Source organism: Mauremys mutica, chromosome 4 (genome assembly GCF_020497125.1).
Source record: "Mauremys mutica isolate MM-2020 ecotype Southern chromosome 4, ASM2049712v1, whole genome shotgun sequence".
Classification (NCBI taxonomy): domain Eukaryota; kingdom Metazoa; phylum Chordata; order Testudines; family Geoemydidae; genus Mauremys; species Mauremys mutica.
In genome coordinates, this window is record NC_059075.1 from 50,098,447 (window position 1) to 50,122,696 (window position 24,250).

Sequence of the window (24,250 nt, forward strand, 5' to 3'; positions counted from 1 at the left end):
ACTTTCAGGTGACGTTGTAAACAAGACGTGGGCAGCATTATCCCCTGCAAATTGTAACCAAACTTGTTTGTCTGAGTGACTGGCTGAAGTAGGACTGAGTGGACTTGTAGGTTCTAAAGTTTTACATTGTTTTATTTTTGAATGCAGTTATTTTTTGTACATAATTCTACATTTGTAAGTTCAACTTTCATGACAAAGAGACTGCACTACAGTACTTGTATTAGATGAATTGAAATATACTATTTCTTTTGTTTTTACAGTGCAAATATTTGTAATAAAAAATAAATATAAAGTGAGCACTGTACAGTTTGTATTCTGTGTTGTAACTGAAATCAATATATTTTAAAATGTAAAAAAATCCACAAATATTTAAATAAATGGTATTCTATTATTGTTTAACCGTGCGATTAATCACGATTAAATTTTTTAAATTGCTTGACAGCCCTAGAAAAACCAAATGTCAAACTATGTCCCAGCATTTCATAATATTACCTGACTTAGCGAAGATACTTCTGCATTCTATACATTCCCAGTTTTCCTCCCATGACTCTATTGGGGAACAGGCCAAATGCGTCCCACGGGAACCACAACACTGACAGCATTTGATTTCCCATTTACTAAAAGAAAAAACACACTATACTTAGAATTAAGAGAGGAAGGACAGAAGAAAAAAAAAAAGGCTGGTAGGCAGTAAATCCAATCCACCTACCTAGCCACAAATCCCTTATTATTTACCAAACTCTACTTAAATGATATATAGTTAGCCCCTTGGGATGTACAGTATCCTCTTTCAAAGAAAGGGCACTCCCAATTCACAACAAGGGTATGTCTACATTAAAAATTCAAGTTAACCTATATTAGGTCATCTTACAGCCATAACAGGAGCACTTCCACTGACCTAAGAGAGGGAGTGTGGGGAACTGTGAGCCCAGTCTCTCAGCTCCGCTGGCAGCTCCCTGCCAGGAGCCCAGCTGCCCCACAGAATCCCGGTGGGCTGCGCTTCCCCTCCGACTCCTCATTAGCTGCTGGGAAGGGGGGAAGCCGCGCAGGGCTTCTTGTCTCCGCCTTCCCCACTAGGGAGCGGGGGGACAGAACCGCCCAGGGCTTCTCGCCCCTGGGAAGCGAGGTCCAGCTGCCCTGGTTTCTTGGCCCCCACCCCATGCCAGGAAGCCTTGTAAATTGACAAGATAGCCAACATTCTCAGGTGGGGAGTTGGGAGGGAGCCTCCCAGGGCTTCTTGCTTCCCAATTCCCTGTGAGGAGCGGGGTCCAGCTGCTCAGGCTTCTTACTCCGGCTCCCAGCTGGGGGGTGGGATCCAGTTGTCTACAGCTCTCTGGGAAGTGGGGGGCACTCGGGCTCTAGCTGCCTGGCTTTCTTGTCAATTTCACAGCTAACATAAGCAACGCAGCCGGTGCAAGTAACACAGTATCTACACAGACGTGTCGCCCTAACTACACCAACATAAGCCCTATCCCTCTCGTGGAGGTGGAGTTATTTTATCAGAGTAGTAGGAAACTTACATTGGCGTGACAAGGCTGTAGTGCAGACACTGACATAATTAGGTTGACGTAAGGCAGCTTACCTCGACCTGTGTAGCGTAGACCAGGCCTAAGTCTGAATGCAGTGATTAGAACGCTAGTCAGCTTTGCAGAATATCCAGTTTTAAAGAGGCCATGGAGCAGCTAGTGTACCCTTTTTAAGCCAACCAATTTGCACAGCCAGTTACTTTCCCCTTCAGTACTTTGTGGGATCCACAGCCCAGCTTTTTCAAAGTCCCCTGGCTGTTTTTTCCAATTTGTATTTTGTCTGATACAGTATCTGAATACCTCACCACTTTTCAAAAGCTGTGACTGTTCTGTAAGAGACATTTAAACATTTTTTTTAAGTATTTGCCTAGATCTTTATATTATATATTTGTTTGCAGTAGTACCAACAATGTGCTAGATGCTTTCCAGACAGAAAGCAAAAAGGCATGATCCCTGCTCAATGGAGCTCACCAACTAAGACAATTATTAGGCAGTGTACACATAATTAGAATTGGCCATCATGGTGTTTGGCCACAACGTTATAATCTTGTCAATTTAAGCCAGCTAGATTTCTGATAGGCAGTATAACAGAAATGGTTTTCAAGAGGGACTTAAATGTGGGGAGGGTAGGGGCCTTGTTGATGAGCTCAGAAAAGACGGTTACTCACCGTTGTAACTGTTGTTCTTCGAGATGTGTTGCTCATATCCATTCCAGTTAGGTGTGCGCGCGCCGCGTGCACGTTCGTCGGAAGATTTTTACCCTAGCAACACTCGGTGGGTCGGCTGGGCGCCCCCTGGAGTGGCGCCGCTATAGCGCCAGATATATACCCCTGCCGACCCATCCGCCCCTCAGTTCCTTCTTGCCGGCTACTCCGACAGTGAGGAAGGAGGGTGGGTCTGGAATGGATATGAGCAACACATCTCGAAGAACAGTTACAACGGTGAGTAACCGTCTTTTCTTCTTCGAGTGATTGCTCATATGTATTCCAGTTAGGTGATTCCCAAGCCTTACCTAGGCGGTGGGGTCGGAGTGAGATGCTGCAGAATGCAAACTGCTGAGCCAAAGGCTGCATCATCTCTGGACTGTTAAACCAATGAGGCAAAGGTGTGGACCGAGTACCAGGAAGTAGTACGACATAGCCCCTGAAAGGGTATGTGAGTCAGGAAGGCAGCAGAAGAAGCCTGAGCCCTGGTGAAACGAGCAGTAAGGTGGCTCGATGGAACATGGGCCAAGTCACAGGAGGTGCAAATGCATGACGTCACTGAAGATGAAAACCTCTGGGAGAAGACAGGTAGGCCCTTCATCCGGTCTGCCGATACAACGAAGAGTTGAGGTGCATGAAAGGGCTTTGTCCGCTCGACATAAAAAGCAAGCGCCCTACGGACGTCTAGGGAGGGCAAATGTGCTCCCTGCGCGATGAATGTGGCTTCGGAAAGAATACCGGAAGGAAGATATCCTGGATGATATGAAAGGTCAACAGCACCTTAGGGAGGAAGGCCGGACGTGGTCACCACCGCACCTTGTCCTTGCGAAACACAGTACACCGTGGTTCCACTGTGAGAGCCTGAAGCTCGGAGACTTGTCTGGCCGATGCAAAGGCTACAAGTAAAAAACTGTCTTTAGGACAGGTATCTCAGCGAGCATGTTGTCAGTGGCTCGAATGGGGCAGGCATAAGTCTGCTTATAACCAGGTTGAAGACCCAGGTGTTGGCGGGGCGGCGAACCTGGGGGTATAAATGCCCCAAGCCCTTGAGGAACCTAGAAACCACAGGGTGTGAGAATATGGAGCGGCCACTCTCCCCTGGGTGGAAGGTAGAGATGGCTGCCAAGCGTACCCTTAATGAAGACCGCGCCAGGCGTTGCTGTTTGAAAGATCAGAGGTAGTCCAAGATGGAATGGATCGGAACCTCGGTGGGAGAAACACTGAGCGTTTCGTAGCAGCAAGAGAGAAACTTCCAGTTGGCCAGATACGTTAACTGAGTGGAAGGCTTCCTACCACCCAGGAGAATCCTGTAGAACCAAGGCAGAATAACATAACTCGGATCGGTTTGGACCCGCAGCAGACATGCTGTGAGGTGCAGGGATTGCAGGTCTGGGTGGTGACGTTTGCCGTGATCCTGCGTTACGAGGTCTGGGCAAAGAGGCAGGGGAATCGGGTTGGCTACCGACAGGTCTAGCAACATGGTGTACCAGTGCTGCCTGGGTCACGCTGGAGCAAACATGATCAGGTGCGCTCTGTCCCTGCGGAGTTTTAGCAGGACGCTGTGAACCAACGGGAACGGCGGGAAAGCGTACGGCAGACGGCTCGTCCACGGCATCAGAAAAGCAGCCAAGATCGAGCCCGGGGAGAGAGGCCTCGGAATGAGCAGAACTTCTCTCTCGTTCTGTTCTCGCGAGAGTGAAGAGGGCTATGCGGGGAAAACCCCACTTCCGGAAACGGAATGGATAACGTCCGGAGGAATCGACCACTTGAGAGACAGGAAGGATCTGCTGAGGCGATCCGCCAGAGTGTTCCGGACCCCTGGGTGAAAGGACGCTACCAGGTCCATCGATTGGGCTGTGCAGGAGTCCCGGGGCTGGATAGCTCCCTGCAAAGAGGGGAGGACCGTGCTCTTCCGTGCTTGTTTATGCAACACGTGGCCGTTGTGTTGTCTGTGAACACCGAGACCCAATAGCCTTGCAGGTGCTGCTGAAGCGCCTGGTACACAAGGCAGGCTGCTCTCAGCTCCCGGACACTGATGTGCAAGGCCAGCCCTTGAGCCAACCGAAGGCCTGGAGTGCGAAACTGGCCCAAGTGAGCACCCCAGCCAAGAGATGGGGCGTCCATCATGAGGGACACCAAGGGGTGAGGTGGATGGAACAGCATCCCTGCATACATCAGGGAGGGCGTCGACCCCCAGTCGAGGGAGCCTAGGACGCTCGGGGGGGGGGGGGGAAATCGAGGCTACCATGACCATGCTGCCTCTGCCCGGGTGGTACACCGAGGTGAGTCACGATTGAAATGGATGGAGGCGAAGCCCGGCATGTTTGGTTACGAACGTGCAGGCAGCCATGTGACCCGGGAAACCTAGGCAAGTGCAAGCCAAAGTTGTTGGGAAGGTCCGGAGACCTTGTACAATGGTTACCATCGCGTGAAATCAAGGCGTAGGTAAGCAGGTTGTGCGATACTGGAGTCCAGGATGGCCCCCCCACTTAAGTATATTCCCTGTGTGGGAATCAGGGTGGATTCCTCTATGGATCATCAGGCCTAAACGCAAGAATAGGACCTTGTCGATGCCCACATGAGTGGTAACTTGGGCCCCAGTGGTCCCTCGAATGAGCCAATCGTCTAGATACGGAGAACGTGTATCCGACGGTGGCGGAGGGCAGCGACTACAGCCAGACACTGTGAATACACCTCGGGCTGTATAGAGGCCAACCGGGAGGACCGTAAACTGGAAATGACGGTTGGCCACAAACCGGAGGTACCTTCTGTGTGGAGGATAAATGGCGACGTGAAAATATGCGCCCTTCATATCAAGGGCGGCATACCAGTCTCCGGGATCCAAGGATGGGATGACGGTCCCCATGGATACCATGCGGAACTCCAGGTATATCATAAACTTGTTGAGCTCTCGCAGGTCTAGGATAGGTCTGAGACCTCCCTTCACCTTGGGGATCAGGAATTAGTGGGACTAGAACCCGTTGTCCCTTTCGTCCTTGGAACCTCCTCTATAGCTCCGATGGTGAGGAGCATCCTCACCTCTTGCAAGAAGAATTGCTCGTGAGAGGAGTCCCTAAGAGGGATGAGGAGGGATAGACTTTTGCTCGATTGGTGGTTAGGATGTTGGCCCCTTTGGGGTCCTGACCAACGCCTACGACTGCCTCAGCGACGCCTGCTGGCAAAGCCCTGTCTTTGTCTAGGCGCAGGGTAAGGGCAGAGAGGCTGGGCGGAAAGGTCGGCGGTGAGACACCTGCATGTACATGCCACGAGGGAGTGCATAGTGACCTTGCTGTCCTTTGGGCCTTACAGCCTAGGGTCAGTTTTGAGAACAGGCCTTTGTCATTGAAGGACAAGTCCTGTATAGTGTGCAGCAGCTGCGAGGGAAGGCTCGATAACTGGAGCCATGAAATCCGCCTTGTGGCAACACCCGAGGCCAGAGTCGTGCCTGCGGCGTCAGCTACATCCAACAAGGCCCGGAGGGAAGCTCTCGCCACTTTTATCCCTTTTTCCAGGAGGGCATCAAACTCTTGACGGGAGTTCTGAGAAACCGACTCCGTAAATTCTCCCACCGCCGCCCATAGTAACAGCTAAGCAGGGCTTGGTGGTTTGCTACGCGAAGTTGCAGGGCGCCTGCCGAGTACATCTTATGGCCCAGGAAGTCCATTCGCCTAGCCTCCTTGGATTTAGGGGCTGGTACCTGTTGGCCATGGCGTTGCGTCTCATTGACGGACTAGATGACAAGGGAGCAGGGAGAAAGACGTACATATAGGTGCCCATCGCCCCTGGAGAATACCATGCACATGCATTCGACTCCCGTGCCCACGGGTGGGATAGTGGCCACTTGGAGATTAATAGTGAGTGCCACCCATCTCGGGAGGTCCTGATGGGCTCCCAAGTCGATTAGGGGAGGGCCCAAGGAGTACGCTCCTGCCACCGCCTCATCTGGGGAGGAGGGAGAAGACAGGCCAGGGACAAGTGGGTCCTGTGTGGGCTCACGTTCCTGGACGACCTCCTGATCCGGCGGGATGTGGGAATCCGGTGGCTGAACCGGGGCTTCCTCCGTACCGGTCGGAGGGGGGCGGCTAACTGTCGCCTCTGGCACCCAGTGCTCTGACGGAACAGAGCGAGATGGGATCACAGGTAGGCCTTTGGCCGGATGGCACGCCCAAGAAGTACAGGGTGGCCACTGATGGGGGTCAGGGTCCTGGGCCTGGGGCCCCTGGAAGACTCTGGTGTGCACATCCGAATGGATGGCCATGGAGGAGCTAAAAGCCCTGGGCAGAGTCTCCCTCTCTAGCTGATGTCGCTCGACGCGGCACCAAGGATCGGTACCGGGAGGCATACCGGTATCGGGAGCGAGAATGGGACCTGTGACCAGAGCGATGCCGGGAGGTCGACCGAGATCTCGAGGCTCGACGCCGGGAGTGGCTACAGGAGTCCAGTGCCTGGAGCAGTGCCGGGAGCTGGATCGGCGCTGAGTGTACCAGGTCGGCGAACGGGACGCTGATCGGTGCCGCGAGTACGACCGGTACCAAAAAGGAGAACGGTGCCAGGACCGTGAGCGGTGCCAGCACCTGGCTTGGCGACAGGACCGAGAACATCTGCGGGACCGCGATTGCGAACGTTGCTGCCCTGCGGTGCCGACGCAGGGTGGTCTGAGCAAGGCAGGCTTGCTGATTGACAATATAACCCGCACCGGCAGTGCCAGGGGTTGAGGCAGCGCAGGCGCTGTCATTGCCAACAACTCCCTCGCCGTGGAAATGTCTCCGGCGTGGAGGGAATAGTGAACTCAACCACGGCTCACACTGGGGAGCGTTCAGGTACTAGACTCGACGGCTCTTGCGTGGCCGGACTTGACGGTGCCGATATTGTCGGTGCCACGGCAGGTATCAGAACCGGGCAGACCGACTTAGTATAGCGCTCGGGCTGCGGAGCAGGCGGCTCTGACGCAGCTTAATAGTGAGCTCGACCACGGCTCGTACCGGGGAGCTTTCCAGCACCGGACTCGACGGCTCTTGCATGGCCGGAGTTAACGGTGCCGATATTGTCGGTGCCGCGGCAGACATCGGTGCCGGGCGATCCGACTTAGTATAGCGCTCGGGCTGCGGAGCAGGCGGCTCGGACGCAGCAAGAGTCTTGTGCCTCTTCATCCTCCAGGAGAGGGATCCATGCCGAGCGGACGTCGGAGCCAGTGACGGCCGGTGCCGAGAGGCCTTGGCGGTACCGGCGATCCGGTGCCGAGGGAGCGCTTCTTGAAGACTAACCAGCGCTCGGTGCCGAGAGCGGAGGAGCAAGAGCTGCCTCCCTCAGGAGCTGCTTGAGACGAAAGTCCCGCTCCCCTTTTGTTCTCGGATTAAAGGCCTTACAAATGCGGCACTTATCTGGCAGGTGAGATTCCTCGAGGCACTTAGGAGAGGATCTCTTGTCGGCATCGGCTTGTGGCCGGCCGAGCGTTGTGAAACCCTGTGAACCGGGCATCGTACCCGGCACCGGGTGTGGGGAAGCGGATAATCCCCGAACCCCTGTGAACTAAATACACTAACTATACTACAAACGAATAAAGTTAACTACAACTATATAAATCTGAACTATATACAAGAATTAACAAGAGAAAATTACGAGTAGCTAGGGAAGTGGAGGTCAGCTAAGCCGCGCTCCACTGTTCCAACGACCGACACGGGCGGTAAGGTCGGCAGGGGTATATAACTGGTGCTATAGCGGCGCCACTCCAGGGGGCGCCCAGCCGACCCACCGAGTGTTGCTAGGGTAAAAATCTTCCGACGAACGTGCACGCGGCGCGCACACACCTAACTGGAATGAATATGAGCAATCACTCGAAGAAGAAAGTTCCATACTGATGGGAACCGTGGAAGAGAATACTGAGACGTTTATGAAAAAAGCCAACAAGGAGACAAAAAAAGGCAAAGCAGAAGGGATGTGGTTGGTGATGAAAACCAGTGCAAGAATTTGAAGGTGATGACAAGAAAAGACGGTTACTCACTGTAGTAACTGTTGTTCTTCGAGATGTGTTGCTCCTATCCATTCCAGTTAGGCGTGCGCGCCGCGCGTGCACGGCTCTTCGGAACATTTTTACCCTAGCAACTCCAGCGGGCCGCCATGGCGCCGAATATATACCCCAGCAGGCCCGTCCGCTCCTCAGTTCCTTCTTGCCGGCTACTCCGACAGTGGGGAAAGAGGGCGGGTCTGGAATGGATAGGAGCAACACATCTCGAAGAACAACAATTACTACGGTGAGTAACCGTCTTTTCTTCTTCGAGTGATTGCTCCTATGCATTCCATGTAGGTGATTCCCAAGCCTTACCTAGGCGGTGGGGTCGGAGTGAGACGTGGCAGAGTGTAAGACTGCTGAGCTGAAGGCTGCATCGTCTCTGGATTGCTGCACCAACGCGTAGTGGGAAGCGAAGGTGTGGACAGAAGACCAGGTGGCCACTCTACAAATGTCCTGGATGGGGACATGGGCCAGGAAGGCGGCCGACGAGGCTTGCGCTCTCGTCGAGTGAGCGGTGAGGCGGCATGGTGGCACGCGAGCAAGCTCGTAGCATGTCCGGATACATGCCGTCACCCAGGAGGAAATCCGCTGCGAGGAGACCGGTTCGCCTTTCATGCGGTCGGCAACTGCTACAAACAGCTGTGGCGAACGCCGGAAGGGCTTCGTCCGCTCGATATAAAAAGCGAGGGCCCTGCGGCCGTTCAGGGTGTGAAGCTGTTGCTCACGAGGTGAGGCGTGCGGCTTCGGGAAGAAGACCGGAAGGAAGATCTCCTGATTAAGGTGAAAGGCCGACACCACCTTAGGGAGAAAGGCCGGGTGTGGTCGAAGCTGCACCTTGTCTCCGTGGAAGACGGTGTATGGTGGACTAACCGTTAGGGCACGGAGCTCAGAAACTCGTCTCGCTGATGTAATTGCGACGAGGAAGGCTGTCTTCCAGGAGAGATAGAGTAGAGAGCACATGGCCAGGGGCTCGAAGGGCGGTCCCATAAGCCTGGCCAGAACGAGATTCAAGTCCCAGGTTGGGGTAGGACGCCGCACCGGCGGGTACAAGCGGTCCAGGCCTTTAAGGAAGCGGGAAACCATCGGGTTGGAGAAGATGGACCGACCTCCCATGGATGGACGAAAGGCGGACACGGCTGCCAGGTGCACCTTCAAGGAGGAGACCGCAAGACCTTGCTCCTTAAGGTACCAGAGGTAGTCCAGGATGGTAGGGATAGGGACTACGAAGGGATTGAGGCCCCGTTGATCACACCAGAGCGTGAAACGCTTCCATTTCGCGAGGTAGGTGGAGCGAGTGGAAGGCTTCCTGCTTTCAAGTAGGACTTGCTGTACTGCCGCCGAACAGCCCCTCTCTGCGTGGGTCAGCCACGCAGGTACCAAGCTGTAAGATGGAGGAACTGTAGGTCCGGGTGGCGGAGTCTGCCGAAGTCCTGCGTGATGAGGTCCGGCCATAACGGAAGGGGAATGGGATCCCGAACGGAGAGCTCGAGCAGCAGGGTGTACCAGTGCTGCCTCGGCCAGGCCGGAGCAACGAGTATGACGTGGGCCCTGTCCCTCCGAAGCTTCAGTAGCACTCGGTGTACGAGCGGGAACGGAGGGAAGGCGTAGAGGAGGTGATCCGTCCAGGAGCAGAGGAACGCGTCCGACAGGGAGCCTGGGGAGCGACCCTGGTATGAACAAAACAGATGGCACTTCCTGTTCTCCTTGGAGGCAAACAGGTCTATCTGGGGAAACCCCCACCTCCGGAAAATTGTGTGCACCACATCCGGACGAAGAGACCACTCGTGGGAGAGGAACGACCTGCTGAGATGGTCGGCCAGCGTGTTCTGCACTCCTGGAAGAAATGACGCTTCCAGGTGAATGGAGTGGGTCACGCAGAAGTCCCACAGGAGCATCGCTTCCATGCAGAGGAGGGAGGAGCGGGCTCCGCCCTGCTTGTTCACGTAGAACATTGCCGTCGTGTTGTCCGTGAAGACTGCCACGCAGCGGCCTTGCAGACGGGCGCGGAAGGTGTGACACGCCAGGAGGATCGCTCGCAGCTCCTGGACGTTGATGTGGAGAGCGAGCTCTTGGGGCGACCAGAGACCCTGGGTGTGAAGATCGCCCAGGTGAGCCCCCCATCCCAACGCCGAGGCATCCGTGGTTAGGGTGACGGATGGGCGAGGAGGGCGGAACGGGACTCCTGCACACACGACCTCTGGGTTCAGCCACCAGCTGAGCGAAGCGAGTGTCGGTTTTGTGACGGTGACTACCATGTCTATCGAGTCGCGGTGCGGGCGGTATACCGACGCCAGCCAAGATTGAAAAGGGCGGAGGCGGAGCCTCACGTACGCGGTGACGAACGTACAGGACGCCATGTGGCCCAGGAGGTGCAGGCAGGACCGAACCGTTGTCGTGGGAAAGGTGAGAAGGTCCTGGATGATGGAGACCATCGTCTGGTGCCGAGAGCGAGGGAGGCAGGCCCTGGCCAAACTGGAGTCGAGGACCGCTCCGATGAACTCCAGTCGCTGCGATGGCGTTAGAGTGGACTTCTCGGCATTGATAAGAAGGCCGAGGAATCGAAACAGGGATAGTATCTCTGACATCTGGTCCTTTACCAGCTGTCGGGATGTCCCGCGAACCAGCCAGTCGTCGAGATACGGGTATACGTGTATGCGACGACGGCGGAGGGCTGCAGCAACCACTGCCATGCACTTGGTAAAGACCCTCGGCGCGGTGGACAGGCCGAATGGCAGCACTGCAAACTGGTAGTGCGCGTTGTTGACTACGAACCGCAGGTAGCGTCGATGGGGAGAGTAAATCGCGATATGGAAGTACGCGTCCTTCATATCGAGGGCGGCAAACCAGTCTCCCGGATCCAGGGAGGGAATGATGGTCCTCAGGGTGACCATGCGAAACTTGAGCTTGAGCAGGTACCTGTTGAGCTCCCGGAGGTCCAGTATAGGACGTAGACCTCCTTTCGCCTTGGGGATGAGAAAATAACGGGAATAGAATCCCCTGCCCCGCATGTCGTGAGGCACCTCCTCTATGGCACCCACGCTCAACAGAGTCTCGACCTCTTGCAGGAGGAATTGCTCGTGAGAGGGGTCCCTGAAGAGGGACGGGGAAGGCGGGTGGGAAGGAGGAGGCGAAACAAATTGAAGGCGGTAACCCGACTGGATTGTACGAAGCACCCAGCTGTCCGTTGTTATTTGGGACCACGCCGGAAGAAAGTGGGAAAGGCGGTTGTAAAATAAACGGGAAGGATCCGGTACAGAGACTGATGGGCCGTCCTCGGGCGTCCCATCAAAAGGCCTGTTTGGGCCCTTGAGGGGCCTTGGAAGGCGCCTGGGTCTGGTTGCGCCTGTTGCCCGACGGTCTGCGGCGATTCAGGCCGGGTCGCCGGCTATTATAGGGTCGCGACCTGGGCTGATTAAAGGGCCGGTAGGGTTGCTGCCGGAATGACCTTCGCTGGGTAGCCGGTGTGTGCATACCCAGAGTGCGAATGGCAATTCGACTGTCCTTTAGGGTCTGAATTCTGGAATCCGTCTTTTCCGAAAACAGACCCTGAGTGTCGAAGGGTAGGTCCTGTAAAGTATACTGCACCTCCGGTGGCAGGGTGGAGGACTGCAACCAGGAGATGCGCCTCATGGTCACTCCAGAGGCCAAGGTTCTGGCACCCGAGTCCGCCGAGTCCAGAGCTGCCTGGATGGAGGACCTGGAGGATTTCTTGCCCTCTTCCAGGAGGGCCGAGAATTCCTGGCGTGAGGCTGACGGTATCAGCTCCGAGAATTTCACCAGGGACACCATGATGTCAAAGGTGTATCGGGCGAGGAGGGCCATCTGGTTGGCGATCCGGAGCTGGAGACCCCCCGCTGAGTAGACCTTTCGGCCCAACAGATCCATGCGACTAGCCTCCTTCGATTTCGGCGCTGGAGCTGGCTGGCCATGTCTCTCCCTGTCGTTGACCGACTGGACCACAAGCGAGTCTGGTGCAGGATGGGTATACAAGTACTCGTACCCCGTTGGGGGAACGGAGTACTTCCTTTCTACTCCGCGGGCGGTGGGAGGGACGGACGCCGGTGACTGCCAGATGGTAGTGGCGTTCTTTTGAATGGTGCGTATGAATGGTAAGGCCACCCGCACTGGGGCCTCAGTCCCAATTACATTTGTCACCGGGTCTTCATCCTCCACGACCTCCGCCACGGGGAGGTCGATAGCCTTTGCCACCCGGCGAAGAAGGTCTTGGTGGGCCCGTAAGTCAATAGGTGGAGGGTCCGCCGTAGATGCTCCCGCTACCGCCTCATCTGGCGAGGATGACGAGGACCGACCTTGGACCACAACCTCCGAAGGTGGTTCCTCCATGGGGTGGGCAGCTGTCTCGGAGTGCGGATGCTCCGCAGGACCAGGAGGTGACTGGGCTTCACCTGGTGGTGATGGGGGCGGCCTGCTTACTGTGGCCTCTGGCACTCTGCGTTCGGAGGCTGGGGTCCGCGGGGGGCAAGGGGGCCCGTGGGCTTCGTACTGGGCCCAGGGGACCCAAAAGCCCCACTGCTGCGCACCGTGGACTTGTCCTTGCGGGGCAGTTGGAAGATGGCTATAGCTGTCTGCCCGCGAAGCGACCGAGGAGTGACGAGACGGCCACGGAGGGGCGGAGGCACTCACGGATTGCGCCGTCGATGCTGGCAATCCGTCCCCGTACGGTGCCGAGGATCGGTGCCGGTCGTCGCGGTGCCGAGACGGAGAGCGGGACCATCGACTGCCGCGGTGCCGGGAGCTCGACCGGTGCCGGGAGCTCAACTGGGATCTCGACCGGTGCCGGGAGCTCAACCGGGATCTCGACCGCCGGTGCCGGGAGCGGCTCCGGGAGTCACGGTGCCGGGAACAGTGCCAGGAATCGGACCTCCTGCGGTGCCGACGGGCTGGCGACCGGGACCAGGAGCGTCTCCGGGAGTGCGACCGGTACCGCGATGTTGAGCGGTACCGGGACTGCGACCGGCGTCGAGAGGGCAAACGGTACCGCGATGGTGAGCGGTGCCGAGACCTGGAGCGGCGTGATGGTGACCGTCTTCGGGACCGGGATCGAGACCGAGACCTGGAGCGTCGTCTATCCCGTCCGTCAGGGGAAGGAGGCCGTATCATAGCCGGCTTACCCGCTGACTTAACAGCCCGCACCGGCGGTGCCGGGGGCCGGAGGCTCGGTGCCTCTGTGAGCTCGATGAGCTCTCTCGCCGTCGAGAACGTCTCGGGCGTGGACGGGAGCTGCAGCTCGACCGCGGTTGGCACCGGGGAGCATGGTGGTACCGGACTCAACGGCCCTTGCGGCGCCGGAGTCAACGGTACCGTGCATGGTTTGTGCACCGCCACAGCCGGTACCAGAGGCGTCGGTGGTGGCTGGGCTAAAGGTCTCGGAGGATGTGGTTTCGAGGTCGTCTTCACCCGCTTACGTTTCCTCGTTGGGGAGAGGGAACGGTGCCGGGTCGCCGGTGCCGGTTGCAGAGGTCGAGGAACCTTGGTACCGGAGCGGCTCGGGGCCGCCGGTGCGCTGTGCGCTGATGACGACTTCGGCGCCGCCGGGGTCGGTGCGGGAGGCTGGAGCGTTGCCTCCATAAGGAGCTGCTTTAAGCGACTGTCCCACTCCTTTCTTGTCCTAGGCTTAAAGGCCGTGCAGATAGGGCACTTATCTGGACGGTGGGTTTCTCCGAGACAGCGCAGGCAGGAGTCGTGTGGGTCCCCGATGGGCATGTGCCGCTGGCAATTCGCACAGGGCTTAAACCCCGGTGCCTTGGGCATGAGCCCGCACCAGCTGCGGAAGAAGAGGGGTAAACCCCCCTTATTCCCTTATCTTATACTATAACTAACTAACTTATTCAACTAAACTAACAACTAAGTACACTAAACAACTATTTACACTCAAGAGTAGAGAAAACGCTAGGGCTGTGGAGGAAAGGGAGCACTCCACTGTTCCAACTGGCCATCACGGGCGGTAAGAAGGAACTGAGGAGCGGACGGGCCGGCTGGGGTATATAACAGGCGCCGTAGCGGCGCCACTCCAGGGGGCGCCAGCCGGCCCGCCGGAGTTGCTAGGGTAAAAATGTTCCGAAGAGCCGTGCACGTGCGGCGCACACACCTAACTGGAATGGATAGGAGCAATCACTCGAAGAAGAAGCTTGGATATTGTTGACAGTGATGAAGACGAGGTGAATTGGAGAGGACTTGGGAGGGAAAATATGGAGTTCAATTTTAGGGATGTTAAGTTAGAATTGAAGATGAGACACCAAAGAGAAAATAAAAGTGAAAAGAATAAAGAAGAGGACAGATTCCTGGGGATATCCAGGGGGAAAGGAGAAGGAAAACCCATTGAAATAGATATTGAAAAAACGGTCAGAGGTAGAAAGAGAACTAGGAGAGGAGAGTATTTTGCAAACCCAGTAGAGGAAAAGATGTCAAGAAGGAAGATGATTGACAAAGCTGAAAACAGCAGGCAGGTCAAGAAGGATGGACAAAATGAAGGGCCTGAGATCTGAGCTGGAACAGGTCATTAGAGATCTTATTGTGATTGGTTTCAGTAGACTGGAGAGGATTGAAGCTTGTTTGGAAATTGGAGGACGACTCATAACAGCCTTTGTAAATGGCTATTCAATGAGTTTAGAGGTGAAGGGGAGGAAAGAAATGAGATCAAAGTAAGGTTTTGGGAAAGTTTAGAGCATACTTATAAAGTGAGAGGAAGGAGTCAAAGGACAGTAAGAAGCATAGGTTCCCCCTATTTAATAAAAATCCCAACAGCTGGTTGTTTCTCATAAACTTTCTAATGAGGCAGATGGATCAACTGGAACTGGTCAATTTTGAGACATGTCCAATACTTTAGCCAGGTACTTTCAAAAATACCTATTTTAGATATTCTAATACATTTGATATTTTAGCAGCTAAGCATTAATATAAAATAATTTGTCTTTGTAGTTTTCTACGTCTCTTTGATTTTTAAAGGATGCTGATGATGGCATTACCTCTTTTGCTGCTTTATTTGTGTTGGAGAAGGGGTAGAATATGGAAGATAAATCCTGTTGTACCCAGAATATAAAAGCCAATAAAGTTAGACACTAAGCCTTCCTGGTCAATCACTTTTTAAAATAAGATGCATGTTGTAAAGTATTGATAGGATAAATATGTCCAGCTTGCAATAAGTTATTTGAAAATGTCTTAGCTTTCATTATTTACTTTTTAAAAGACTCTACAACATTCTATCTGTGACAGATTCCTATAACATACCATACCCATCACATTATGTTCAACATATCTGTCTTCAAAATCTGTGTGTGTATATTAATACCTATCAGGTTTATGATAGTCTCTCCCCTTCCTGCACAGACATCTTCTAGCATCACAGTGTTGGTAACGCTGCAGAAGATCTTGATATGCATTCTCCTCAAGTTCCCAGGATGCATCTCTGTAAATATTGGAAACATGGATTAAAAAACAGTTTAGTGCTATAATTTTAGCTTTATGTACTGAAATAACTTTATTTTCCTTTGCCACCCATTAAAATTGGAGCTCCCAAAGCATGTAAATATGATTGATAGTAATGGCATAATTTGAGATAATGCAACCATTTAGCAGTGTAATAACAATAAGATGACAGGAAAGAGAGGACCTATTTGGATAAACAGTCCATCTTTATTCAAGATTGTCCTCTGAACTAAATCCATAAGTGTTTTATATAGTTTGACAACTCTAGAGAAAATATCTGGGAATGTTTTCTTGACAGATTACTCCAATATCTTATCAACCTTGAAGTTAGAACCTTTTGTTCCCAATGTCTATATTTTCCTTTCTGGGTTTATGTGGAAGGAATTCAGATACTATAGCAATGAGCAGCAGTACAAAATCATAAAATACATTAATCCATATACCCAAGAAAATCATCATTTAAGCATTACAAATACTTTTTCTCAATTCTAGAAGTAGAACTGACAATGTTTGTAGTAGTACTCTTAAGGGTTGAATTAAGGGAAGAAGGAGGGGGGGGAAAAAAAGATGGAGAGAAGTCCTCAGCAGGTCCTAGAGAGAGAAATGAAGACAGCTAGGCCTTGACTACAGTAGAAGCTCAGAGTTATGAGCAATTCAGGAATGGAGGTTGTTCATAACTCTGAAGTGTTTGTAACTCTGAACAAAATGTTATAATTGTTCTTTCAAAAGTTTACAACTGAATATTGACTTAAAACAGCCTTGAAACTTTACTATGCAGAAGAAAATGCTGATTTTAACCATCTTAATTTAAAAGAAACAAATCACAGAAATGGTTTCCTTACCTAGTCAAAAATTTTTTTAAACTTCCCCCCATTTTTTTTAGTAGTTCACGTTTAACACAGTACTGTACTGTATTTGCTTTGGTTTGGGGTTTTTTTTAATCTCGGATGCTGCCTGATTGTGTACTTCCAGTTCCAAATGTGGTGTATGGTTGACTGGTCAGTTCATACTCTGGTGTTCAGACCTCTGAGGTTCCACTGTATACAGGGAGTGATGGCACAGGTTGGCCAGATCAAGAAAGTGAAGAAAATACAGTGCGGAGAGGATGAGAGAGCAGTCGCTGGGAAATGCACCTGCTTTCCCATATTAAATTGAACTGCCCATATTTAAAAATACTAGAATTTTTAAAAATTCTAATAACACCTTGCATTTATCTATATTGAATATTATCTCTAAAATTTTGATTAGTAGTAATACACCTCTACCCCGCTATAATGCGACCTGATATAACACGGGTTTGCATATAGCGTGGTAGCAGTGGGGCTCCGGCGGGGCTTTAAAGCTGCTCCGGGGAGCCCAGGGCCCTTTAAATCACTGCTGGAGCTCTGTCGCTGCTACCCTGGGGCTGCGGCAGCAGGGCTCGCTGGCAATTTAAAGGGCCCAGGGCTCCGGCTGTTGCGGGGAGCCCCGGGCCCTTTAAATCACCGCTGGAGCCCTGCCGCCGTTACCCCAATATAACGGCATTTCATCTATAACATGGTAGGGATTTTTGGCTCCCCAAGACCATGTTATATCATGGTAGAGGTGTATATCTCTATCCTACACTACATTTGCAGCCTCTCTTAATGTAGTACTCTGCAAATCTGAGGAGTGAGCTGAAAAGAAGCAAATTGCACCCAAGACAAAAATAAACTGCTCTCATTGCCAGTAGAAACCCAGGAAATCCCAATGATAATTCAAATTTTAATTATACTGCATAAACAAGTACATGGTTTTGGCTTTGTTATCCTACTTAGTTAGAGTTGTATATACAATGTGGATTATTTGTGAAATTATTGTTAGTTACTTACTTTTCTGGAATGTGTATTCCCATTCTCAACATTTCATTCTGAAATTTGTCTTTATTATTGCACACTGTGCACCTAAAGAAAAATACCCCAGCACTGAGAGCTTGATACTGCGTCAGAAAACAGAAAAGAAAATTAATTGAACTTTTCACGTTTACTCTGTTTCCATCCTTTTGTACTCAATAAGGTCATGGTACCCTGAAGATTGGGCATTACATTTATGGATTCTGTTCTGGCACTGACTTCTTCAGTGCAAGGATCATCTTAAATTTATCCCACTTTGAAGCTAAAGGTGGCCTATTCTATCTTTTCACAAGGGAAATGGCTGATCCAGGGGGTGAGCTTGTAAGATCATCTCCAAGAGGAAAGCATGAGCTTTCCTATCAATGACCTCCCCTCTCTCCTCCCCCTTACCATTCACTCTGCATCTGAAGAGATTCCTTCACCCATGTCTAGCCATGAAAATGAAGGAACAGAGGTAACTAAGGCCACATCATCCTTTTATGATATGGGCTATAAATGTGCGGGGCTGGAAGATGGCATTCATGAAGTCCCAACAGACTTTCTTTCTATACAAGCTTCCTGAAGACAAGCTGAAGTGTGAAGATCTCAAAGAACATCTTTTAAAAGGAATCTTCCCAATCTTGCAGTTCCTAAGAGTGTATTTTAAAGTTGCTGTTCTATTTTAGTTGTCTGATAACATGGACAAACTAGTTAGATTACAGGCCTTGGAAAAAACAACAGACTCCCTAGATGAAGAAATTATAGCCGTATATTTTTGATGTTGCTTTATTACATTTATTGAATATTAAAATAAGCATGTAAACATTAATTTGTTCTATTATTCTAAGTACAAAACAAAATGCTGTGAGCATCACAGAATAAAAGGTTTTCTTACCTGCAAGCAGTCTCTATGAAACCAAGCATTTTTACAGCAAGGACTTTTTAGTATATTGTACATTGGAAAGTGCTCCACAAATTCCAAGCATATTGTACACTGTGAAGAGCCTCTAGATTCATCAGATGGAAGTTTCTGAACTGGCCGGTGCTCCCAACAATATGACCTTAAATAGAAAATTAAAGCTCTGCTTAATGACATTAAACTTCAAAAACAATCAAGGTATTGTTATTAATATTAAAGAGAGTAATATCATATCCTGTATCATAACTGCAGACTTCAATAATTTTAATTTTTCACACATGTAGTTTAGAAATAAATCATTTTAGAACAGGTTAAAAACCATATATTCAATATGCAAAAATATTCACAAACAAATTAATATAAAATAGCAAAAAAATTGGATTCTCTGATTCCCAATCAGTTGTTCAAAAAGATTACTAAAAACGCCAAAGGTTTTGTATTGGTCCAGCAAAGCATTTCTGGTCCTTAAAACAAAAGTGTCACCTAATTAAAACAACAATACATTACTTTATCAGATTTTAATTTTAAAACCTCTAAATAATTCCACAAAGCCCACCCAACAGCCAAAGAAACTAAGATTTAATTGAGAGTTTGAAAAAGCATGTGTTAGATTGAGAAAATATCAGTAATGTAAAGTGAGGTTCTACTCTAAAAATAAACTTTGGATTTATATTTATTGTATCTCATTGATTCCATATAAAATGTGTTCAGTTTACAAGTTAAATTATTCTTCATCCCCCACTTGCCAGCCCTGCAAACTCAACCTGGGATATGAAGAATCAACTGTGTTCTTTTTATGCTCACACACTATCAGCAGGAGCCTGGATACAACTGAACAGTAGATGTAGTTCCGGTGCAACCAAAGGGTGGGAGCTTTTTGTTGTTGTGTTGTTGTTGTGTTGTTGTTTTCTTCTGTGTGTGCAATGATGCACTGAAGGATAATTCAGCACGACTTTCAGGTCCAAGGCTGAATTTGAAGGACTGGCAGTTAAAGAATATTTTTCATTTGTAAATTGAGAAAATTTGATCTGGAGTCGAACAACAAAAATTGAATCATTATAATTACTTTTCAGAGTTTAAAACTGATACTTAAGCTGATGTCCAACTTCACGATTTTATGTAGAACATTAAAATGTGTGCTAACATTAAGAGTTAACATTTTGTTGCATCCTAAAAATACTGAAAAACTATTTCACAATTATCATATGTATGCTGTAGAAATGGCATGGCTATCAGATGATCCATTCCCTGCTTCTTGGTTCAGACAGGAGCATTTCATCCCCTCTGGCCCAAGTGGAAAAAGTGAGGAAAATTTAACCAGAAGACGATATACCTCAAAACATGATTCTCTAAATTGTAAGAAAAATGGTAGGTTTCTTTCTTCTCTTAAATAGATAATTAGGAGGCCATTTATAATGCCCACACCCTCTTCTTGTAGGAAAAAGAAGAGCAAGTGTATTTAAAAAAAGAGCACCTCTCATTCTGTAAGGAGTGTAATTATACCTGACAATAAAACACTTACCCAAATTGTTCCATGAATTGGAAAATGCATTCCCTTTGAACCCCACAAGGGAAATGATAACTTCGTTTGCATTTGGGTGCTACACATCCAATCGAAGCACCTTTTTTCTTACAGATATTACATTTCTAAGAGAAAGTTTTAGAAATGAAAGCCTATTAAAACTTAAGTCCAATTAAAATTGCTGGAATTATAACATTAACAAAAGAAATCTGACATAAGGAGTACAGAAAAGGAAATGGTGCTATACTGAACTGTTCCAGAGGATATTCTAGCTAGAATTGTAGCATTACTAATTTACTTCTGTTGTGTACTTTTCAAAGACAAACTCTGACAAATCAGTTGGCATTCCGTATTTTAATCATGGTATCCAAGGTTGGTGTATCCATTGTTAAAATATGTATATTCTATCAACAAAAATATACAAACAGTTTGGGGCTCAACAGATGCCAAAGAGGCTATCTGGATATTTTAGACAACCTGCTCTCTTAACTGGTTCCTGCTCAGCTATTTGAGTTAGACTTATCAAAAACGTTAATGTTTTTGTTTCATCCTGAAAATGTAAGGTCTACCCACACCATCTGTTTTATCAGTCCTTTGTGTTTTGTCCCAAAGACTCTGATTAAGTTGACACCCAATCTGTTGGAGAGGTGAAAATGAAATTTTCCTCACTGGGTCTCAATCACTTCTCTTCTCTCTTCTGTAACAAATATCAGCCAAGTTCCATTGTCAATATTTACTATATATATTACACACACACACACACACTCGCCAATATTCACAATCATTTAAATATAAGAATTCAAACACTTGAAAGTAGGATATACTTGCCCATAAAATGAATCAAATATGACACATAGCACAGTAAGTACTGAAAAATGCAATGGTCAATATTTTCCATTTGTAAAGAAAAATCATTCTTTAACTAAAAAAAAGTATCAAAAGATTCATTACAAACCAGATTTGTTATTGAGTTTAAAGTGCAAAAATGATGAAACAAATATGAACAGTGATAATACTGAAGCTTGATTCTTACCAGTTTTGCAGCTCTGTTTACTTCTTTCCTAATGTCCTTGATTAAAAACCCATAAACTCCTTCATCTTCTTCACCCCTCTGCCAAATTCCACTTGACATCAACTATAAATACAGTTAAAATTAGTAAGAAATTCCAAGACACTAAACTATTGTTTTAACCTTTAATGTCTAGGACTGGACTATAAGCAGCTGTTGGTATCAATATAGAAAACCCTAGTAGAATTGATTTAACAAAATGTTTAAGACAGTGATATTCTTCCATTGCAGAGGCATAATAGTCTTTCCCTTCCTCCCAGCATACTGCTGCTAAGGAACTGCAGGAATCTATTTGACTAATTCCTAGGACCAAACTAAATATATTCTAGGGGCCAGGAGACAGTGGCTGAGGACCATGCAGGACAAGCAACACTAATGTAGGAAAGTTTTAGATCACATGGAGGCGCCCAGAATGAAAAAAGCAATATTATCCTAGTCACTTAAAAAAAAAAAAAAATCTTTAGCAATTGACTAGTCTAACTTCCACCTAAACAAGACGAGCATTTTCACACACGGACTCATCAACCTAATAAGGAAGGCTTTAAACTAGGTTCAAAGGATACAAGTGACTAAAGCCCACAGGTAGGTATATTAAAAAGGTGATCTTAACAGAGGGCTACATATTGGGGGGTGGGGTCGTGGGGAGAGAAGGGGCAGGGAATGGAAAATTATAGTAGGGTCATGGGAACCTTTGAGAGTGTCTTTGTTTAGATATGGATGAGCACAATTGAAAGGAATAGTCTAGGTGATTTTCTGAAAGGTTTGGTCCTTTCTAGATAGTAGGCTCCTAACATCTAGTGTGTGGAACATTGCCTCCCTTTTATTCCTGTGTGGTTTGGGGAAGAACAATGGAAGATGAATAGGCTGATTCAAGTGGAAGGATGAAGGTATTTTAGGTACAAACTTCGGGTGTGGTCTCAAAGTAACTTTATCTTTGAAGAAAACTGTAATGTGGGGAGCTATGCCATGAGAGCTCCTATTTCCACCACAATTTGGGCGGATGTGATGGCCATGAGAAAGGCAGTCTTCATAAAGAGATGTATGAGTGAGCAGGTCACCATGGGCTCAAGTGGGGGACCAGTGAGGCATCTTAGAACTAAATTAAGGTCCCACGGTGGTGTAGCATCTCAAATTTATGGGTAGAGGTTCCAAATACCTCTAAGAAAACTTTTTGTTGCGTGATGCGTGAACACCTGTTGATCTTATCGTATAAGGCCAAAATTGCCACGAGATGTTCCCTCAGTGAACTTGATGATAGCCTTGATATTTTTAGTCCTAGGATATAGTCCAGTACCAACGGCAAGGGACAGAATATAGCTGTGATGTGTATATTGTCACACCAGATTCAGAATCTCTTTCATTTTCTGAAGGTAAGTACAACGTACGGTGGGTTTTCTGCTATTTAACAGTATCTATTTCATAGCTTCAGAACAAATAATTCGCCATCTTGGGACCATCAAGGAGGCATGCTTTCACATAGAGAATTTCTAAATGTGGGTGGCAAATCTGGCCTGCATCCTGACACAGGAAGTGTGGAATGGGATGAAGAGTGATTCATAAAAGGTAAGGGAACCATGTCTGTCTGGGCCCAAGTTGGGGCTATCAAAATGATCATGGCCTTTTCTTCTTTTATTTTGTGTATTACTTTCGGTATTAATGGGAAAGAGGAAAGGCATATAGAAGGAAGAAAGGCATCCCCCAGAAACTGACGATCCAATCCTGCTCTTGAGCAGAATTGTGGGCACTTGCTGTTCCTGGCCGTGGCAGAAAGATCTATGCTTGTGCAGGACCATGGTATCTAGCTCCCACTCATGTTCCTAGGAGAATTTCCTGCTGAGCATGTCCAGCTGTCATGTTTTAAAGTCCTGGTAGGTAAGTAGCTCATGTTGATCCTGTAGTGAATATGCCAATTCCATAATTTCACCACCTCTGCACATACAGGTAAGATGAGCTTGCCCCTCCTTAGCAGTTTATGTAAAACACACAAGCGATGTTGTCTGTCATTATCTTTATGTTCTTGTTTCTGATTAGTGGCAAAAAGTGTGAGCATGCATTCCTGACAGCTATGAGCTCCAACAGATTGTTGTGTAATGTTGACTCTGAGCAGGGTCCATCTGCCCTGTACTGTGTAGTTGTGCAAGTGGGCTCCCCATCCGAACAGAGGTGCAGCCATTGTCAGTATCAGTGATGATGGTGGTTGGGTGAAAGGAACTCCGGCACACTAATTGTGGGATTTTGTCCACCAGTCGAGTGAGCTGTGAAGGGCATTGAGTGATTCTTGTTCAAGTTGTGTCTGTGTGGAACGTATACTGTTCTGAGCCATCCCTGAAGGCAACACATATGTAGTTTGGCATGTTTTACAACAAAGGTGGCTGTTGCCATATGCCCCAGGAGTTGAAGGCAGGTTTGGCTGATATCTGGAGATCGGTTTGAACTGTGGAAATCAAGCTGACTAAGTTGGTGAAGCTGTGTGTTGGGAGGCAGGCTTCAGCCTCCACTCCATCAAGTGAATTTCAGGTGTGCCGTATGGATGTTGATGTTGATTTCCTAGTGTTTACTTGTAGACCTAGCCTTAAGAAAACGTCCATAGTCTCTCACGTAGCTCAGTACACGTTGTCTCAAGAAAGGCTTTGGAGTAGGTAATCATCCAAGTATGGGAATATCATAATTCTTTGTTTTCAGAGGTGTGCTGCTACCACCGCAAGGACTTTGGAAAATACCCTTGGTGCCGTAGTGAGCCCAAACAGAAATAGCTTGTGGTGGAAGTGATTCTGTCCCATGAGACTGAGGAATCTCTTGTAGGATCGGTGAATGATAAGATGAAAATAAGCACCTTGAAGGTTGAGGGCTGAGAACTAGTCCCCATAGTCCTGTGCTGGGATTATTGTTGCTTATGTAACCATCTTGGAATCATTTTACTTTCACAAACTTGTTGAGCGGTCTTGGTCTAAAATGGGTCTCCAACCACCATTCTTTTTCTGCATATAGCTCTTACTGCATCCACAGGACTTAAGTAAAAACCATAATTGGTTTAAAGACACTAACACAGTGGTGGGCAACCTGCTTCCGGGCTGCGAGACATGTTGCTGACATTGACCTTCTGCAGTCACGGCCCCCTGCAGCTCCCAGTGGCCACAGTTCGCCATTTCTGGCCAATGGGAGCTGCCGGAAGCAGCGGCCAGCATATCCCTGCGAATCACGGCC

General features: G+C 49.1%; 1 protein-coding gene across 2 annotated transcripts in view; it reads right to left on the bottom strand.

The window, feature by feature from the left end:
- Nucleotides 1-24,250, bottom strand: part of G2E3 (G2/M-phase specific E3 ubiquitin protein ligase) — a 58,372-nt gene that overhangs the window by 15,435 nt on the left and 18,687 nt on the right. For both annotated transcript variants that reach the window (XM_045017219.1, XM_045017221.1), the window contains exons 5-10: nucleotides 21,011-21,112; nucleotides 19,978-20,102; nucleotides 18,432-18,597; nucleotides 17,537-17,643; nucleotides 15,550-15,666; nucleotides 493-617 (exon numbers count right to left, since the gene is read on the bottom strand). In XM_045017219.1, coding sequence (XP_044873154.1) covers nucleotides 493-617; nucleotides 15,550-15,666; nucleotides 17,537-17,643; nucleotides 18,432-18,597; nucleotides 19,978-20,102; nucleotides 21,011-21,112 — 742 coding nt within the window. The remainder of the gene's footprint in view (nucleotides 1-492; nucleotides 618-15,549; nucleotides 15,667-17,536; nucleotides 17,644-18,431; nucleotides 18,598-19,977; nucleotides 20,103-21,010; nucleotides 21,113-24,250) is intronic.